General features: G+C 44.7%; 1 protein-coding gene across 1 annotated transcript; it reads left to right on the top strand.

The window, feature by feature from the left end:
• Positions 1 to 6,999: 6,999 nt before the first annotated feature.
• LOC119177199 (salivary anticoagulant protein P23) lies at positions 7,000 to 15,249 on the top strand. The gene is made up of 5 exons (XM_037428606.2): positions 7,000 to 7,040; positions 7,137 to 7,196; positions 9,295 to 9,350; positions 11,548 to 11,952; positions 14,723 to 15,249. Exons 1-5 carry the CDS (start codon positions 7,015 to 7,017, stop codon positions 14,932 to 14,934), a joined length of 759 nt encoding a protein of 252 aa, XP_037284503.2. The 5' UTR covers positions 7,000 to 7,014; the 3' UTR covers positions 14,935 to 15,249.
• Positions 15,250 to 21,251: the final 6,002 nt, after the last annotated feature.

The following is a 21,251-nucleotide window of genomic DNA, read 5'->3' as shown; positions in this document are numbered from 1 at the left end:
GCTGGATAAGACGGTACAGTGGTATAAGCAATGTATCCAAGAAAAAGCACGCGCTCAAGTCAGGTGTCTGCAACACGCCTGACTTGAGTCGCGGTGAGAGTAGCGATCACGTGGTGATCCGATGTTTTAGAATTTCATACGATTACAATAAAAAGGTGGTGGGTCTCACGGCTCGGAGTAAATTTGTAAAAACGAAAATTGTGTTATGAAGAAAGCTACAGACTTTATGCTCCTCAAGTTGTGTTCTTTGCTGCAAACTGCTTCCTCGGGAAAACTGCCGGTCATATCATGCGGATATTTATGTGCTTTGGGAAAATTGTTTCTTCATTCCCACATCATCAGTGGTAGCCTGTCTGGAACTACTCCGTACTACCCAGTCGCAGTTGCAAACAAGAGCTCGTCGGCTCCTGAGTTCGTATTCTCCTGCAACACGATGCTAGAACTAATGAGGACTGGAGGTGGCATCTTAAGATGGCTAAAGGCAGGCGGAGAAAGACAGCTTTGGGATGGTCGTCTCGCAGCTGCTCTCGACAGTCCCGCGCTGTAATTAGAACCGTGATTGGATGCGGTATGTCGTCTCTACGTTGGCGCTGACGCCGGGACGGCCTCGATGTCAGCAAAGCGATATTAGAAATGTGGGTGACATGGTCCCTTTCATTGCGTACTACTATATTTGCCCTGGCCCCGCCGCGGTGGTCTAGTGGCTAAGGTACTCGGCTGCTGACCCGCAGGTCGCGGGTTCAAATCCCGGCTGCGGCGGCTGCATTTCCGATGGAGGCGGAAATGTCGAGGCCCGTGTGCTCAGATTTGGGTGCACGTTAAAGAACCCCAGGTGGTCAAAATTTCCGGAGCCCTCCACTACGGCGTCTCTCATAATCATATGGTGGTTTTGGGACGTTAAACCCCACAAATCAATCAATCAATCATATTTGCCCTGTTTTCTAATCCCAAAACACACAATATGAAACTGTGTATTAAACACAACTTATAAAAAGAAACATATAATAATAATAATAATAATAATAATAATAATAATAATAATAATAATAATAATAATAATAATAATAATAATAATAATAATAATAATAATAATAATAATAATATCTTAACGTGCACAGTAACAACAGTAAAGTTTTTGTGCTAGCAGCAGCAAAATAAATTATTAGTAAATAAAGATAAAAGTAACAAAGCCCACAGCAGAGAATACGTAAAACAAAAAGAAAAATGTAAAACATAAAAATTTCTTGGCAATCGGACATTTTACCATGACACAACAAAAGAAAGTTAGAATGATAATGTCAAATACAGTCAATACACAACAAAGCACAGGGTAAGCTGCAATATAAAGACGGAGAAAATAACTGCTACAATGTGCGACGCCATGTTAAGAAAGCGCACAGCTTGGAATAAAACGACGACAGTGAGTTACGAGAAATAAACCGGATCCAAAGAATCGGCATTATGAAGCTTTGTAACCCCGTCTATTGAGTGTCTGCCGAGGCAGGCAGGAACATGTAAAGGTGCACGCTTCCTGCAGTGGTTATCTTACGTGGAATGCGATAAACAATAGAACTCAGCAGTTCCGGGCAGGTTATCCTCCAAACGTGCCTGGAAAGAAATAGCAAATCAGCGCGACTTCGGCAGCGGTGAAACAACGTCATTGACGATAATCCGACAGTGCCAGAAAAAGATCCAGAGTAGTTTATAACAAAGTGATAGTGATATAACCGCAGGAAGTTTTAAAGCGATAGCATTTGGAAGCTCGCCTCGCAGCAATGACCATGCCCGGGGTGGCGTCGTTGGTTGAGAGCGACAGTCGGCGTTGTCCATGAGCGAAAATTCCAGAGAGATGCAAAGTATTATAAGTAACAAAACATATTCGGCTCGAGTGATAATCGAACCAAGGCGTTCTGCAAGGCAAGCAAGGTTTTATATCACGGAGCCACGTCGGGTCTTGAAACTGTTTTGCAAACAAACGCTATAAGAATGCGTGTAATATTGCCTGTCAGAATCGCATCAGGCGAAGGATATATGTGCCACGACTGTGGGCTTTAAAGCTGCCCATCCGTTACAATGTCTGCGACTGCGCACGTGCGCATGTCAACGTAACGGCGCGTATATGTGCTTCGCCGATTTCGCAAAATGAGGAATTACGACGCAGTGGACACTTCGTAATCGAACTTGTAGTAGGCATTATATTGTAACAACCAATGCGCACCCAAATGTTCCTTCTTTTCCTGGAGGCCCGGTGGAAGGCGATGCGCACGAACCCTGATTACGCGTTCTTCTCTTGAAAGTGAAGCTAAAGTGTCCTTTTCAAGTTTTTTTCTAGAACCTTTAGACAGAGTTACTGTTGGATTTGGAAATTACGTCCAAGATCACAGGCGCATCATTATCAAGATGCCTAAAATTCTACTATAAGCTAGAAAAAATATTACCACTGCTTCACGTACATACCCGCACGTAACATACGACGTCTGTCATTGCCCTTTGAAGCATATGACTTCAAGTATTAAGTTTAGCTCAGTCACAGCCAGAAGCGCGCCACTGTTTCACTGTTCATAAAACAGTTTCATAAAATTTTTTATCACCCAACACTTCGTAATGACCTGATACTCCGGCCTCTGTACATCTCAAACCATGTTGATCATCGCAATAAGGTAGAAATCGCATCATGCCACACTAGGTCTTTCTTTCAGTCATTCATTCCCCGCACATCTCATGATTGGAACCACCTTCCCTCGAATGTCGCAACCTTCACTGACTTCAAACTTCTTCACGAAACATTAGCTAACACTAACCAGGAAAATCTGTTACCTATGCATATTGCTTGTTTTTTATATTTTGGAAAAAAACTATTTTTACATTCTGCAGAAATTTTGATATTATCTAAGTCTTTTATTGTGATGTTTAATTTGTATTTATGGCACTGTTTTATTTGTATTTTTCATGTATTTACCCACTCCCCTCTTTAATCTGTTTTTGGCTCTGAGGGTAATATAAATAAATAAATAACTAACTAACTAAATAAAAATAAATTAGCCCTGAAAAAGAACACTGGCGTCGCTGCGGTCGCGGTGATATGACGTCACGGCGAGGACACGCCTGCTCCGCCGCCACTTGTCTCCTTTTTCTGCGCCCGCCGTGAACCCGCTCTTTAGTGATACGGTGGTGATTACTCTTGAATGTCATGACGCAAATCTCTCAAGGTACAAGGTGGAAGGTTTCACAACTAGTGGAAGTTATTCAAGCTGTGGAAAGTTGTCGTAATTTAGCTTAGCATAGGCAAACAACCCTCCTAACGAAAGAGTTGCTGTGAAAATGGTGATGCAGGACGACGCTCATTGTTTTCATCGCGTGCACCAAGAAATGGGCATCTAGAAAAGAGAAAATTAAGAAAGTTAAAAAGGAAAGTCAAGTGCTAAGAAAGTTACGCCTGCATCTTGAAGTAATCTCAAACATTTGACAGAATTGCACTATCTCTGACTGGACACTTTATATAATGTATGTAATAAGCAGTCACATAAAATATTCAGAAGTAAACAAAACAATACTGCCCCACACACAATGCTTTCAAAAATGTTGAGGAGTTTGTTCACTCAGATCATATTTACAGATTTCTTCTCAACAATCGCCAGGGCTTATGTAGTATACCCATGATTTGCATGAAATGCCGGTCCGATCTACCTCCGCGTCAAACGGTAATGTTCACTTCACGTGGGAGCAACACTGATTGCAACAATTTTGAACGAAACGCGAGAAAGTCACGATGACACACTAAGCGACATTGCCCAATTATTAATTAAAAAACATCGGCAGATCGCGCGTACCTTGTTTATTTCAATAGCCAGCACTGTGACCACAATTGGTGTTTCACGAGCATTACGGTCTATTTTTATTAAAGTAATTTTTAAAATTTAGTTTCAAGACCTGGCGTGGCTTTGTTGTAGAATTCTTGATTGTCAAACATACAAAATGCTAGGGTTCGATTCCTGCTAGGACAACGACATTTATTCTTTGCATTCGTCCGGTCAACGCTGCCAATGTGCACTTTTTCTTAATGATCTAGCGTTAAAATTACCCATGTGTGTTCTTGCCGTTCCTGGGTAGATATAAGCTGTGAATTACCTGTGGCACATAACCGCATGCCAGTGGCACATACCAGCCCCGGGTACATGCCATTGTTTTTTTTTTTTGGAGAGTGTTTTCTGTGAACAGGAATGGAACTCATCATCGGGGTCAACAGTGTGACACAGACCTGCACACTCCTTTCACCTTCGGCTACGACCGAGCGCGAGCACCGTTGGCGATGGCACAGAAGCGAAAGTAAACAGTTTATTGCTTTATACGGAAAATTATAGATTGTGTTTTCATCATTCATCTGTAGCTTGAAACAAGCAAAAAGCGAACGCAAACAGCGGAATAGCTCACGAAGCAAGCGCATGTCATTTAGGCGTGCAGCGGTGGGCATTGAAGAGTCCGTGCCATGACGTCACCCAGACCTCTCGCCAGGTAGCGCCACCTTACCTTTTCGGGGCTAATAGGGCGTTCGGCTGACGCAATCTACATTTAAATGACTTGATTGATATGTGGAGTTTAAAGTCCCAAAACCACCATATGATCATGAGAGACGCCGTAGTGGAGGGCTCAGGAAATTTCGACCACCTAGGGTTCTTTAAGATGCACCCAAATCTGAGCACATGGACCTACAGCATTTTCGCCTCTATCGAAAATGCATCCGCCGCAGCCGGCATTCGATCCCGCGACCTGCGGGTCAGCAGCCGAGTACCTTAGCCACTAGGCCACTGTGGCGGGGTGCTTTTAATTGACTCAACGGTGCTATATATGCACTACACCATAGCATAGCGCTTTGCTGCGAGCAGATGATTTATATGAATGCTATTGATTTTAACAGGGTCACAATTCCGCTGACTTGGTCCCGCCATTGTAGCTTAGCACGAGTATTGTGCTTCGCTGCTTAGCTCGAAAGAGCGGTTCTGATTCCCGGCGACGATTGCAGCATTTCGATGGGAACTACATCCAAAGAGCGCCAGCGTACCTTTATATAGGTGGAAGCTAAGAAACTCCAGGTGGTCAAAGTTAATCCGGAGTCTTCCACTACGGCGTGCCTCATTCAGCGCGTAAAAACCCAGTAATTATTATTGTATCTGTTAACTAGAGTCCTTAACTCTGCTTACAGTGAAAGGCTACTCGTGGATTAAAGAAGAGACGGAGACACCTTACAGTGCTCTCTTGAGTGCTATCGATTCGCATGTATCACCACGTGACCGTAGGTTCCAAGAATATGGCGCTGCATTGCAGAATCTCCGTCTGAATTCAGTAAGGCTGGCTCTCTTGGGTTGTTGGTAATGTATTTGTCACGGCATTGTGACATTATTCGCGTCTTGACCAGCACGTCATATTCGTCGAACCATCTTACCTTCCCATGCTAATTTTGGTTTACGCCAAGTTAAGGGGGTGACCACGAGAGCACCCGAACGTAAGCGGCTAGATAGACACCCTCAAAGTTGCCGAAGTTCGCTTAAAAATGCTTCCCATTTAAAAAGCGGTGCGTGATCTTTCCATGTACTTTTGCTTTGTTTTACTAATGTCGATCGCATAAGAGATATATTGTGTCGACAGGACCCTCCGGTAATAGGCATCTATTTGCAATATAGAGCTCCGTATGTACGCCCCCTCTCCTTTTTTTTGGAAAACCACTGGCCTTTATGCGTTCGATGTGTCATAATAAAGTAGAAAAGTTCTTCGGCAATTAATCTACATAAGGAAGTCTTTGCATTCTCTTGGCGACATATGCAATTTTTTTTCGAAATGTACGCATGCGACAAAAATCACATCAGATTTTTTTAAAGACGTAGCTGGTCGCCCTAAGGTGCTGTTCTTTGTGTACTATTTTCGTTTTATTTTTGGGTGCTTTGATTTTAAGCATGATTATGTATCAATTATTGCTGAAGTGTTGTTTGTTCTCTGTGTACAGGCAGTGCGGTGCTGTTCATGCCGTCAACTTCTGAGCTGGGGAATGCGCGAGTGCTACAGAAACGCTGACGCTATAGTCCCGCCCTCTTTCCCCATTTGTGCTAAGGAAGGCTTAACCTAATATCGTGCGCTTGAGCCGTAGACCTGTCACACACCACAAACGATGGCACTTAGTCGCTGCGTGCAGCCGTGAAAAATGCGTAACTAAACGCACTTGGTCTTAAACAGGTATATTGCACAGTTGATAATAGTTAACTTATTAAGTATATAATCCACGCATCTCCATGTAGTGAATCATGACGAGTCGGTGAAGCTATATTCCACAACGTGTACTTTGAAGTCACCGACTAGTATGAAATGTTAGTGCTTGTAGGCGTTTTAAATTAATTTGCCATTATTATAATTTATTGTTAAACTTCTTTTGTTCTCACATATATTTACGGTACATACGCCTAGTGGTGCCTCATATAAGTAGCCGTGACAAAGGACATCGGACAAACCTTGCCCTTAAGGCACTTCGCCCCTAACAAAAAAAAAAAAATACCCTAACGAACGTCATGTGACGGCAAATGATGTGCAATTGGCTTCATTTACTTGCGTCTGATTACTTAAAAAAATCTTGCTTCTTGTTACGTGAAACAGCTTGTATACAGATATCTCATTGCTATTTTATTCTAAACAATCGTATGTTAATAACCTGTGACGAATATTCGAGCACGCTATTGCTCTTGCATTACGAGAGAAAAAAAAGTAAGCGGTTGCGATATTCAGGATAAATGATAAAGGCAGAAGAGCATAGCACCAGTGAAATGATTGGACTGCGTTGTCGTCTGCTTGAAGTGTCTTTCACAGTGCTATATGCACACTTTTACCTTGTGTTTTTCCTACACACCTCCATTACTGATAACACGTACTCTACTTATCTAAACGTGAGCCAGTTTTTTCACAGACAATCGCTTTGTTTCCTCCGACTAGGCTGGTGAGAGAAAAAAGGGAGGTGTTGCTTGAGGCAGGCCAATGAAGAACAAAGAGATATTTCATCGGTAAGTGCAAGGCGTCGCTTCGCACTTATCAGTCTAGCGTGCTGTGCAAATCACACAAGGTATCGAGACAGCTGTTCTCTTTTGTCTGATAACTAGCCGTATAAAAACACCCAGCAAGAGAACTCGGCACGGAGCTCGGGGAAGACGCCGTGAAAGGTAAGCCTGCTCTCTTTTTTCACGTGCCTGTGTATTTCTAATATAGGTACTACAGCACTACAGCATTAAGTAACATAACCCACTGATTCATTCGCATGTCCATTGGTGAAGAAAAAAGAACAAGTGCTCTGTCTTTAATTCAGCTTTGGAAGATTGATTGATCGATTGATATGTGGGGTTTAACGTCCCAAAACTACCATATGATTATGACAGACGCCATAGTGGAGGGCTCCGGAAACTTTGACCACCTGGGGTTCTTCAACGTGCATCCAAATCTGAGCACATGGGCCTACAACATTTCCGCCTCTATCGGAAATGCAGCCGCCGCAGCCGGGATTTGAACCCGCGACCTGTGGGTCAGCAGCCGAGCACCTCAGCCACTTGACCACCGCGGCGGGGCTCAGCTTTGGAAGTGCGTGCTGTCCACCACGTTAGAAGGGCATGTCATAATTATTCTGCTCTCGCACATGGTTTAAATAGTGCTTCAAAATGAAAAGTGGTGAATAGTGAGTACTGAACGTTTGTGACAAGCGTTCTAAGCAGCAGTAACTAAAAGTACATATATCGATGTTTTACTCGCAATAATTATGGGCGTTGCGCACTTCAAAAAAGATAAGTGTGTACAAGACTTACCACTCGTCGATATGGGAAGTACGAAACCTTGTCCCACTAGGGATCGGTGAGAAGCGTTTCCCATCCCAAGCGGATCGGAAGCGCCTCTCGTCGATGCAGCTGGGGCCTTGACACGCAATTCGGATTTCGTCTTTATACTGTGCCGCTTTCTCTTGCGCAGTAACATTTTCCATTCAGCATTAAGAGTTTCTGTTCAACCCTTGTGGCTAAGACTCTTAGCCTAAGGCTGTACAAATAAATTACTGTATGTGACAGTAAGGTGTGATTCCTGTTATCAGAGAAGTCGTACTCGAGGGCTGTGCACTACTTATGATCCATGGTTCGTCCTACTATACAAGACCTATGAGAGTGGGACTGCTATGAGATGATAGCTACTCTTAGCATACATCGCGTTGACTTGCCTCAAAGGGATGCAAAGAAAAGACAACCTTCATTCGGCCTCTAAACAATTTAATTTTGTATCGTAAGGGTGAGGGTACGTGTTAGCAGAAAAAGACTCAGTGCCTCTCACCCTGTTCTCTATACCCACTAAACTACATGAATGGCTGGTGCTTGAGTACGGACCAATTAGGAACTATATTTGTATGATAGGTTTTGTGAGTACACGTGCCCTATGTGCATTTGCTTATGCAATATGCTGAGGAAACGGTTTTCAAGATAACGTTATCTGGAAAGGAACACAGACAGAGCTCATGTGCATGTCTTAAATCTTGCCGATAGATCTCTTTCTTCCCACATGTACTGTGTGATATCAGTGCACGTTAAAGTACACCAGATGGTCGAAATTTTTGGAACCCTTCACTAGTCTCATAATTATGTCGTGGTTTTGGTATCTAGAACCCCAGGTATTAATACTTTTATTAGTCTCTCTCTTCCCAATTTTAACAAAGCTGCGTTTATGAAGTTTCTGTTTAAATCAACATCTCAAATTTTTGGACCGACAATGACGTCGTGTGCTACGATGTCAGGCTGCGGGTAAGTTCCTGCGGCCGATATTTCACAGCACTTCTTGATCACATTTCGGTGTGGCTGGACATCTTTAGAGAGGAATGGGTCATGTGTGCAGTTGTGTACCGTGCAATTAGAAATGGCGGAAACTGTCGGCCAGAGAGTTATCTCTCGTTGAAAACGCGAAACAGTGGTTTGTAAAGCGGCTAATGTTGAAAATCTGCCTTTTAAAAACCTCCACAGTGCATTTATAGTTGTCAATTTCAGCGTTCACTCGATAAAGAAGAAATGGTAGAGGCCTATGCACTGTGTGATGTCAGTACACATTAAAGAACACCAGATGGCCGAAATTTTCAGATTCCTCCACTACGGAGTCTATCGTAATCATATCATGGTTTTGGGATGTAAAACTCCACATGTTATTGTTATCATTATCAAGCGTTGACAAACAAAGAAAAATTAAATATATTTTGTGAACTCATGTGATGCCTTGCTAAGTAACCCTATTTTCCCTTAGGTTGCTGCACAAAATGGCCATCACTTCTGTAATCACCTTGAGTCTGCTTGTCGTCGGTAAGTCCAAGCGAGTGGGACATATATTCTTTACCTTTTGATTAGTTCACAAAACAAAACATTTGCGTTATACAGCAAGATTTTTATTTTCATTAGTGCTATGAGCCTAGTATAACACGTACCTCGTGGGCTGCTGCAGGGAAACATATTCCGAATAGGAGCGAAAGTATAGAAGTTGGAGACAGATAACTTTATAGGAAAAGTTAACGCAGCACTTATGATATACAGTAGCGTAAACATCCGCACACGTATAAGAAAACCAAATTACCAGCGGCTTCGTACGTATATGTGTAAGAAATACAGCGTTACACAAATGCAATATCAGCTGAAAAAAATGGCATGAAGGCAATACACTGAACCAAAGAGACGTAACACAGCGGTGAGTCTCTAAAATGTAGCGGTGGCTTATCCGATGCCAGTACCTTTTTAGCTCTTTTTTGTAATTTCTCAGTGTGGAAATTAACGGTCCGCCTAAGTTACAACCAGAATCAGCTGACCGTGAGCAGTAGATAACAAACGGGGCTTAGAAACGCCTTCCATTGCAACAAAAGACCAGCCCTGTTTTGCTGAAATTAATAACGCCATAGGTCGAGCAAAGGCACACTACTTGTCCATCACACATCATGGGTGACTCTCGAAAGAAAGCTATAGCGCCTGGCATATGCATTCCTCCGCCTTTCTCGCAAACAAAGAGACAATTTTCAGGAATACCATACTAAAGTATTGTAACACTGCGTGTACAATGCCCATGACTTGAAAAGGCGTATGATGCCAATTCCATTCGAAGTTTAAGATGAGCTTATGCAGGGAGCATGAAGCACGAGCCAGGATTGCTGCTGTGACGCCTTCTTCTCGCTTTTATACCTCTTTTATCAGCCACCCACCTCCGTCAGCTGATCGCGTGTTGACTACGTCGATGCACTGTTTTTAGTAGAACGAACAAAAGTTCCCAGTAAATCTGAGAAGTATACTATATATTTTAACGAGGTTGTCAAAACTTTCCATTGTCGACGCAGTAGATGCATGATTGCAACTTTTTACCAGAGGATCCTCTTCACAAGCATATTTTTTTACAGCGAGTTATCATTCTCACTTTTAGAAATTTCGCCATTTCGGAGATATTTGCGTTACGGTTACTTTCATTTAATGGCAAAAATTCATGCTACTTGAGCGTTCATGCATTTGTGCAAAAACACAGAAATCCAATATAGCTGAAGCGAGTATTTCTCAAATATCAAGTTTGAAGTTGACGCATTTTGTTGCTGATTGTTACGTTCACAAATGTGTGGGATTGTAACGGCTTGGTCATGTATTAGGTGGGATTAAGATTTCATCAGCAACAGTCCAGCATGCTTTTTGTCTTTATGATTCTCATTAATAACGTGAGTTAGGGCAATACTTGCCGGCGTGCTATTTCGAAGAGCCTTTGGGCGTTGTTGAATTGGCACTTTGAGAAACGGTTCATACGCGGACAAAGACTATAGTTGATGTGTCATTACTAGGCTTGTGCGAATAGTGAATTTTAGTGATATTGGCCAATAAGTTTTGAATTCGAATTTGAAGAGGAGTGTATGTCACATAGTATAAAGGAAAATGGGCATATTTGTCAATATCAAACTAATCCACACAATATATTTTAAATATTTAAAAGGACTGCACAAATGCTAATATTTTTTATTTAAAACTGAGAACTTATTAATTTTAAATGATAGCATAATTTGACTACTCGGTAGAATGAAAGTGAAAACCTGTAAAATACATGGTGTCTTATAACTTACTATGCTTACAGCATAGAAGCCAGTATAACGAGCTTTTTAACTTCAAAAATAAGATGAATCGACGCGGCTGTAATATGTTCATTTACCATTGAAGTGGGGCTACGCGACATTGCCAAGTGCTCTGGATCAATGTGTTTTCACAGCTTGATAGTTTTTTTTTTGCTGTGAAACCACCTTTAAAAAAATATTACAAGCGGTAGTGTACATTTGAGAAGGTGCTTTCACGGTTTTACATTTACATACTGCAGTGAAACCATCTTTGTACAGGGATACATGCGGTTTAATCTACACCTATTCGTTCGTTCTGAATACTTTAAAATTTAAATTTTTAACAAATAACTTCGAATTCAAGTGAATTCAAACAAATATTCGAAGCATTCGAGTATTGTCACAAGCCAAGTCATTACCCCTTGACGCAGGCGCACTCGCTGGCTCCAAGCAGGATGCCAACAACTACATCGACACGGTGCTTCGCGACCACCTACCGGCCAACGTGCGTTCGCTCAACCTGGACCCGACTCACTTGCCGGGTTTCAACTTCAAGGTCGACTCGACTGGCCCGACCAACCGGGACCTGAAGGCGCAGTTCCCTTCGGGCATGCTGTACGGCCTGTCGAGCGTGGTGCGCCGTCGCGGCGACTGCGGCGTACCGGGCTGGCAGGGCTCGAGCGTCACCACTGGCTGCTACGTGTCCCTCGACTCGCTGCGACTCACCTTCGACGGAAGCGTAAGCGGCTACAGCCTTCTCGGTGGCAAAAAGAACGTCAGCCTCGACCTGGTCGTCGAGAAGACCAATGCCTTCGTTGAGGCCACGGCACCCTTCGGTGAGTGTGCGCCTGCCGTTGGACGTTTAGAGTAAAAGAAAAAAAAAGGAACAAGAACTCAACAAGAATAGAAAATTAGGCTGGTTGGAATACGTTCACAGTCAACAGCGCAAAAGGACAAAAGCTCCTGTCTTCTAGTGTTCTCTTTTTACAGTGTCATTTCACGCTATTAACCTTGAAGACGCGTGGACATTTTTCATCGCCACTGGTGGCAGATTGGGTATCGTTTTGTAGCTTTTCGCCATAAGGCTTTCTTTTCGTTTTTCTTCAAGGTATGGGGTCAAGTGTGGGGGAAAGTATTAAAACGCGATAAACACTGGTGATTATTTGTCTACAATACAAATCGCATTTTTAGGCGCCCATGAGCAATATAAGCAAGTGCTATTTTTGTTAATTTCTATTAAATAAAGAAACCAATAAAAGAGAGCCCTACGTGAGCCCGCATAGCTCAAGTTTCACAAATTTGAAAGCCTAATCTTGTAGGGTATAAAAGAAGCCCTGGCTAGGGCAATGAACGAAAACAAATTCAATAAAATGATGATTAAAAACACAGTATATAGATAACCAAAGGTGGAGGAGAGGAGGAAACGAAGTACCGGGAGGTTAGCCAGTTCTCAGACCGGCTGGCTACCCTGTTCTGGGGTAAGGGGAGTAAAAAAGATGACAAAGAAAGGTGTTAGAAATAGGAGGAAAAGAAGAAGAAAAAAAAATAAGAACATGATAGACGACACTGCTCATAGTCGTCTGCCTTAGAGACCAGCTGCTCGTAAGAAGCGCAACAACACTATCAATGCCTTGCGAGCCGATGATTGTCGAGGAAACAATCGCCCATCATTTCTGTGAGTGTGTTCTGTGCGCCAAGAACTTTAAAACATGCTAGATAGACTTGAAAACCACCCATTGTCGAAGAAAGAAGTCTCAGGGCCAAAATAACCAAGAAATTATGCACTAACATAGGAGGAGCCCTCTTATAACAGACAACCATAATGAATCTATTGCATAGACTCATTGCACGTACATTAGAGTGATAAGCAAGTGTGCCTAGTTTTAATAAAAAATCTGTATTAACGCAAAAGCTATGACTGTTAGCATACGAAAATAAAAACAAAAAATATAAATCGTGACAAAATAAACAAAAACGATTTGAATGGGTGCAGCAATTACACAAGTCGATCAACAGCGCTGAAATTTTTGATATTTGCAGCCCGCTCTATTGTGGGCCTTAATATTGTGTGCCTTTGCTCGAGCGGCAGCTTAACGTTTTTTTTCCAAGCTTGATTTGCAGCATAAACGCCGTGACGAGATTGTTTCGTAATGCGATGCCTATATTTTGAGAGGCAATCGTTTGCGGTACTAAGGCCAGGCTCGATGCCAACTTGCTTAAAGTTTCAAAGGCCCTTCTTTTTATATTATTGAAATGACATACAACCTGACACAATGCAAATGTGATGATAGACAGGCTCACATACGCAGTTGCGCAAGTCCGAAAAAATCACAAGGGGGAACATACATCTTGCCATAGCGCCCATTTTGTTTTTAAAAATATGGTAGGTTTATTTTCACTCACAGAAAAATTAAAATCGTGCCCTCACATTGAATTGAAAACTGAATATGAGCTCCCGGCTCACGTAACTGCATTGTTATATTTAGTATTTTCTGAAACCAATCCAGCAAAAGTTGTGATTCTAATGTATAGTCTAACTCAGCTGAAGGGTGTCCAACAGCGGTGCACGCTACCAAAAAAAAGGACATTAAAATGTTGAAGCCGCTATACGCAACTAAAGCTGTTCAGGTGTTTTTTGAAAAAGAAATTTCAAGGGGGGACACTCGCAAGAGGTGTCTCCCCTAACCTAAACACAAAATCGGTCACACTCCCAGACTCTTTATGAGCCTGTTTGGCGTCACGCAGCACGTGAACTTATTACAGGCTGGCAGCTGACCAATGGTCCCTCGTATACCACCTTTAGTAAAGTCACCAAGTCTACCAGTACGAGAGCCTTGTTAATAAATGAGGGAAAGAAGTGTATACGCTCGTTTTTCTATGTTTGACGCAATATTAATGAGCTGTAACACACATTAATGCCAAGGAAAGTCCAGGGAAATCTTTTAGATCAAATTGTAATGTAAATGGGAGGAAAGTAAAGTGGGTGAAAAAACTTGCCGTGGACAGGAACCGAACCTGCGACCTTCGAATAACGCGTTCTAGCTCTACCACTGCGTTATTCGAAGGTCGCAGGTTCGGTTGCTGGCCACGGGAAGTTATCTTTTCACCCACTTTTCTTTCTTCAGATTTACATTACAATTCAGTATAATAACTAATAACTTCCTCTATACTTTCCTTGACACACACACACACACACACACACACACACACACACACACACACACACACACACACACACACACACACACACACACACACACACACACACACACACACACACACACACACACACACACACACACACACACACACACACACACACACACACTAAATGTTTATATCGAATTATCGAATTGCGAATTTGGTTTAGCAGTGGCCACGCAGAATCTTTGCATCAAGCGCTTCGAAATGGTGTCTGCTCGTCTATTCTTTTTTGTGGGCTCTTGCATTTCAATATGTGACGCAGATATTCCCTCAGACTCTGAACCTAATAAATGAAGTAAACTTAAATAATTTCATGTCACTTCGCGCAACAAGAAAACGGTAGAAGCTTGGTGCAGGCACTGCCAATGACGTTTTCTTACACCTTCTTCCCAACTCCACCAGGTCAGCAAGCGACGCTGAAGACGCTCACCGTGAGCGGCATCGAGTTCCGCGTGAACGTGAACAAGAAGCTCGAACTGAACGACAAGCGCGAGAAGAAGTTCCTCAAGGCCGTCAGGCAGTCGGCGAGCAACATCCTTCTGGGCATCGTGAACTCATCCTTCCGCGAGGCTCTCAGCCGCTCCGTGAGCAAGGTGCCACTGCCCAGTCCATGAAAAAAAAAAAAAAAAACGCTGCCGTCTACCACGCCACCCAAGGAGAAATACGAACAACGACGAATTGAAATAAATGACGAAACGTGCTGCAATGCATCATTTTCATTTGTTATTGTTACGTTCTTCTGGCGGCGACGCCGGGGGAACGACCTGAGCCGATCCATTCCGAAAGTGAGGCAACGAAGGTATTCCGAAGCTATGTCACGCACTGCCTTGACGCAACAATGCGAACAAGTGGCAATGCGCTGTTTTGTTGTCCACTCACTAGATAACAAACTCTTGCAATAAATCGTGGAGACGTACGATGTTCCCGAACCTTTGTATCAATTATCGAATGAAACAAACACGTGGGAAGGTTGATTTACTTTTATAATGGTGCAGGGGTGCCACTGTGGGTAGGAGTCAACATTAGTTAGGAAATGGAGTATAAAACAGAAACAAAGACGTTGCAGTATAAAGAAAGAAAAAACAGGAAGAAAGAAACAGAAGAAAGAGAGAGTACCACATGCTCAGCTAAGCCTATCTTCAGATTGCAGAACTTTTCTTCTACGTTTTAATATTCCTCAGCTTTCTTTTTCTGTAGAAGTAAACTTAAAGGCTCGTAAGGACATCGCTGCTAAAAGAAAGCAATCACAGTGTGCGCAATGTGTATCCCCGAGCGCACTTGTCTAAACTTGGGCTGCCAATATATAGCGAAAAACACGCAGATGATCCCGCTTTTCTTTTTTTTTCCCAGTGAGTGGTGCCTGGACGCTCAATCATGGGGAGCCGTATTGCACTGAGGGCAGAGAAGCCAACTGTTGTAAGGGAGCAATAGAAACGTCCGACTTTCTCCAACTCTATCGGCCATGAACCTATAATTGAAGTAACACAATATAAGTGTACTGCCGTTACAAGAGCTTATTCTCTAAACTGCAATACGCGTTTAAACAACGTACGCTCTCGATCAAGCTCATCTCTCTTGAACTATTCCTACGTCATCAGATTTTTCAGAAGAGCCCCCGTTACATGTAAAGAAGTTGGCGTAGACGGGATTGGCGCGAACAATCTGGTATATGCAATTGTCTCTTTGCAGCGTTTATTACTATAGTAACGTTAATGCATTGGCACAAAATTCAAATAAGAGCTGTCAACTTGATTTTATAATCGAAATGCTAACTACAATGACAGTCGAACGGCATCAAGACCTGACAGTTTAAAACAAAAATCTTACGCTTCAAATTTTCTCTCTTACTCTTCAATCGCAACATATGCCGGATACCCATACCTCATTGTGCAATACGATTATAACCAGACAAAGCCGCCGTACTCATATCTCGGTCCTTACCCCTTACTTTGTCGGAACTAACATTACGTTATATGCCTTTCCCCGAACAATGTAGAATATAATGCGTTTCCATATTGAAGCTTTTACTCCACCAAAACTTTAAAATCCACTCAACAGTTTTTCCTTTACTTGTTTCACGAGTGGTATTTTAGAGCATGTTGTTACGCAATTTTCATTTTGAAATTTTGTTGTTTACGTTACACACCTGTTTTTGAGCGCATTTTCGTGCTACGTTTATGAAATTTCTTGTCGCTCCTGCTTGGACATTCATGCGTGCAGTTCTGAATAAGCAAACCCAAATGACTGTGACGTAGTTTTCACTCCCCAATATTCGAGTGCTTTTTTTGTCTCTTAAAATATTTTGAGTGCTGTTTTATTTGTTGAATCTATTGTTTCGATTGAAAACTATGTAGTCAAATTATTATGTGTACCTCCCCTACGTAATGCCTCACGGCGATGTAGGTGAAATGTAAATAAAAAATAAAATAAAAATAAATGAATAATATAATTCTAAACTCGATGACTGCTGATGCTCGCCTGGCCGAGGGTGGTATTGTTGAGAAATCAAAACTGTAAAAGTAATCTGCATATCAATGAGAACGGGCATAGTGAAGACCAAACATCCGCAAAGACAACGTGTTCTGTGATAGTGGCAGCGCAATGCCCTCATCCTTCCGCAGTCGCCCCTGAAAGTGAAGTGCTATGCACGACCAAGCGATGTAACTCAAAATCGAGGCGAGAATGAAAAGGGCTGAAGTAAATGTCGCACACGTGCTGGCTTAAACAGCCAACTGGCAGACAGGCAGTTTCCGCAGCTGTCAAGTCGTTTCCGCAAGAAGATTTCAAACATTTCCCGTATTTTAGTAAGCTTTGCTTTGCACATCGTACTTGATAGGCCCTGAAATCTATTGGTAAAATTTCTAAAATAAAAAAAAAACTGCTTTTTCAAGCTTTCTGTAGATATTGTAAAGAAAATTTTATGTGTGAAACAACCCACATAAGTGATAACTCTTGACGTTATTATTTGCATTTTTAGACATTTTTTGTTGAATTGTCATGGTGTCACTTAAATGGTATATTATATGTGAAAAGTATGATTTATGTTCCGACGTCAAAGTGAGAAATTTTTTTGTCGGCTCTGTTGACTCTTGCGTTACTCTGAGAAAGATGTTATGCATGCAATCCTAAACCATCACTGTGGTAAGCTCCATTTCTTCAAGAGCTAAGGAGTAGCCGGCACCTAACTTGTGCGCCAACGTCCCCTTACATCGCATCGATAATAAAAACTCCACACTTCTGTTGTGAAGACTAAAGTGCCAGCAGAGCTGGTGTCGTTCCCCCCTCCTCGAGCTGACCTGTCTAACTTTACCTTTCCCTATTTACTCTTTCACAGTACTTTTATCTTTTGTTTTCACTAGCTTCCATTTCTTTCTATCTCTTCCTCTTGCTTTCTGATGTTTCTCTGACTTTTTTTATTACATATCTTTTTCTCAATCTTCTGCGTCTCGTTCTGTTTTTCCATTTTTCTTGTTTCCTGTAATCTCGAAGTAATGACTATTACTACGACAGGTCCTATAAAACGGGGGTGGAACCTTTAAGGACCCCAATAAAGTTTTTCATCCATCCATCCATCCATCCATCCATCCATCCATCCATCCATCCATACATCGGTCCGTCCCATCCATCCATCCATCCATCCATCCATCCATCCATCCATCCATCCATCCATCCATCCATCCATCCATCCATCCATCCATCTATCCATCCATCCATCCGTGCGTCCGTCCATCCATCAATCCATCCGTCCGTCCGTCTGTCCGTCCGTCCGCCCGTCCGCCCGTCCGTCCGTCCGTCCATCCACCCGTCCATCCATCCGTCCATCCATCCATCCATCCATCCATCCATCCATCCATCCATCCATCCATCCATCCATCCATCCATCCATCCATCCATCCATCCATCCATCCATCCATCCATCCGTCCGTCCGTCCGCCCGTCCGTCCGCCCGTCCGTCCGTCCGTCCGTCCGTCAATCCATCCATCCATCCATCCATCCATCCATCCATCCATCCATCCATCCATCCATCCATCCATCCATCCATCCATCCATCCATCCATCCATCCATCCATCCATCCCTCTTGGTTCCTGTGGTCTCTTTAATCCTTCCCTCTGTTTCCTACCCTTTTTCACGCCCCTGTTATGATTTACTATACAAGGCTACGCTGTGCTCGGCTAGCCGCTTGCCTTCAAATAATGAATATGTAGCGCCCTCGTTCGGGCGGCGCGCAAACCGGAGAGCGCGCGATGGCGACAGAAGAAAATAAAGAAGGCGCGAGGCCGTGGCACGTGAAGCCACGGCTCACGTTCCGGGCTGGCATCGGTTATCGTTCAGGCGTGTCTCTCTTTCGCTCCTGTGGCATAAGCCTACAAGTGGTGACCCGGACGAAGACAATGACTGACTCGAATGCACCCTCAACCGAACAAGCCTCACGTCCGCAGGACGTCTCGGCCGTGCAACTGCGTCTCCCATCTTTCTGGCCACAGGACCCGCAAGTTTGGTTTCATCAGGTCGAGGCGCAATTCTCCCTGTACCGCATCGCCTCGGAAACGACATGCTACTACCACGTAGCCTCCGTCCTTCCTCCTGACGTTGCCAGCGAGCTCTCCGACGTCCTCTCTAACCCCTCGGACACTACGCCATATCAGCACCTTAAAACCAAGGTGCTGGAACGATTCATGCCTTCGGAACGCGTCCGCCTACAGCAGCTCCTTGCAGAGGGGGACCTTGGCGACAGGCGCCCCTCCCAACTACTGCGCCGAATGCGACAGCTTCTTGGGAAACACGACGTCTCTGCCCACTCAGCGTTGCTTCGCGAGCTCTTCCTCCAACGCCTTTCTCAGCCAATCCGCCTCGTCCTCGCGGCGGCCGGCGACGTCAATCTCGACCGCCTGGCGGAGCTCGCCGATCAGGTACACGAAGCGACCTCCCCATCTGTCAACGCTGTCTTAACACCAGCAGACACAGCGATTTCGCGCCTTGAGGCCCGCATCGACGAACTCGCCGCCTCCATTGCCGCACTCCGGAGCCCCCCGCAGGAGACTCGTTCGCCTCGCTCCGGTCGTAGAGCTCTTCCACGCACACGAGATGCTCGGAGTCCCAGCCCTCCACCCCTCTGCTGGTACCACCGGCGTTTCCGACACCGAGCCACGAAGTGTACACCCCCATGTTCGTGGCAGGGAAACGCCTGCCGGGATCACTGACGGCGGCGTGTGGTCTCCCTTCTCGTCCCAGCCGCCTTTTCATGGTCACGGACCAGCTATCGGGCGCCAGGTTCCTTATAGATACGGGCGCGGAAATTAGCGCTGTGCCCCCGACTAAGGCTGATCGTTCAAAGTCACAGGGGCAAGTGCTTCGTGCTGCCAACGCCTCGTCTATAGCAACGTATGGGCTCCGATCTCTCACCCTCGACTTCGGCCTTCGCTGCATTTTCCGGTGGGTTTTCGTCATCGCAGACGTGGTTCAACCGATCATCGGCTCGGACTTCCTCTCATACTTCGATTTGGACGTCAGCGTACGGCGGCGCCACCTCATAGATGGTAAGACTCGTCTCTCTATCTCGGGAGTCCTGTCCGACATCGCTCCAATGGCCATCCGCATGCTGATACCTTCCTCACCGTTCGAAAAAATCTTGGCGAGTTTCCCGGAGTTAACTAAACCGTGCAACCTCACTCAGCCGCCTAAACATACGGTGACACACCACATCGTCACCCGGGGTCCACCGGCAGCCGCTCGACCACGCCGCCTGTTCGGAGACCGCCTAGCTATTGCTAAACGGGAGTTTGACTACATGCTGCAGCTAGGCATTATCCGCCCGTCGTCAAGCGCTTGGGCTTCCCCGCTGCATTTGGCGCCAAAGCGTGATCCTTGTGACTGGCGTCCTTGTGGGGACTATCGAGCGTTGAACGCCAAGACTGTCCACGACAGCTATCCTCTACCTCACATCCAGGATTTTACATCGCGCCTCGACGGCTGCACAATTTTCAGCAAAGTGGACCTTGTTAAGGCGTACCACCAGATTCCTGTCGAGCCCGCCGACATACCTAAGACCGCCATCACGACGCCCTTTGGTTTGTTTGAATACGTGCGGATGCCTTTTGGACTCCGCAATTCGGCTCAAACTTTCCAGCGGTTCATTTCTGAGGTCACACGGGGTCTTCCTACTGTGTTTGCGTACCTTGACGATGTCCTCATCGCCAGCCCCACACCTGAAGATCATGAGCACCATCTACGCGCTCTGTTCCAACGTCTTCTCACCCAGCGCTATGTCTGGCCCGGAATCAACGGTGATGTGCGCGCTTGGACACGCATGTGCCTGCCCTGCCAGATGACAAAGGTCTCCCGTCATACTAAGACGCCGCCCCAACCTTTCCTTCCATCCGGCCGTCGTTTAGACCATGTTCATCTAGACATTGTGGGCCCTCTACCAGTGTCTCAGGGGTACCGTTATATATTGACCATGGTCGATTGCTTCACACGCTGGCCAGAGGCTGTTCCAATTCAAGATATCACAGCCGAGACAGTCGCCCGCGTTTTCATTTCTACGTGGGTATCCCGTTTTGGCTGTCCTGGTACCGTGACAACAGACCGTGGACGTCAGTTTGAGTCCTCGCTGTTTACTTGCCTTAATCGCATCCTCGGAGCCAGACATTGCCGTACCACGGCTTATCATCACTGCGCCAACGGCATGGTGGAACGCCTTCACCGACAAAAACGCCTTGACTAACCGCCTCAATAGAGCCACCTGGGTTGATGCTTTGCCACTGGTGCTCTTAGGTTTACGAGCTGTCATCCGGGCAGACCTGCAGTGCTCAACAGCAGAGCTGGTGTATGGCACTTCCCTACGGCTTCCGGGAGACTTCTTCACGTCAACGAAGCTACCAGACCAGCCACAGCAATTCCTACAACGCCTCCTCGACTGCGTTCAAGACC

Source organism: Rhipicephalus microplus, chromosome X (genome assembly GCF_043290135.1).
Source record: "Rhipicephalus microplus isolate Deutch F79 chromosome X, USDA_Rmic, whole genome shotgun sequence".
NCBI lineage: Eukaryota > Metazoa > Arthropoda > Arachnida > Ixodida > Ixodidae > Rhipicephalus > Rhipicephalus microplus.
This window is presented reverse-complemented; position numbering and strand designations above follow the sequence as displayed.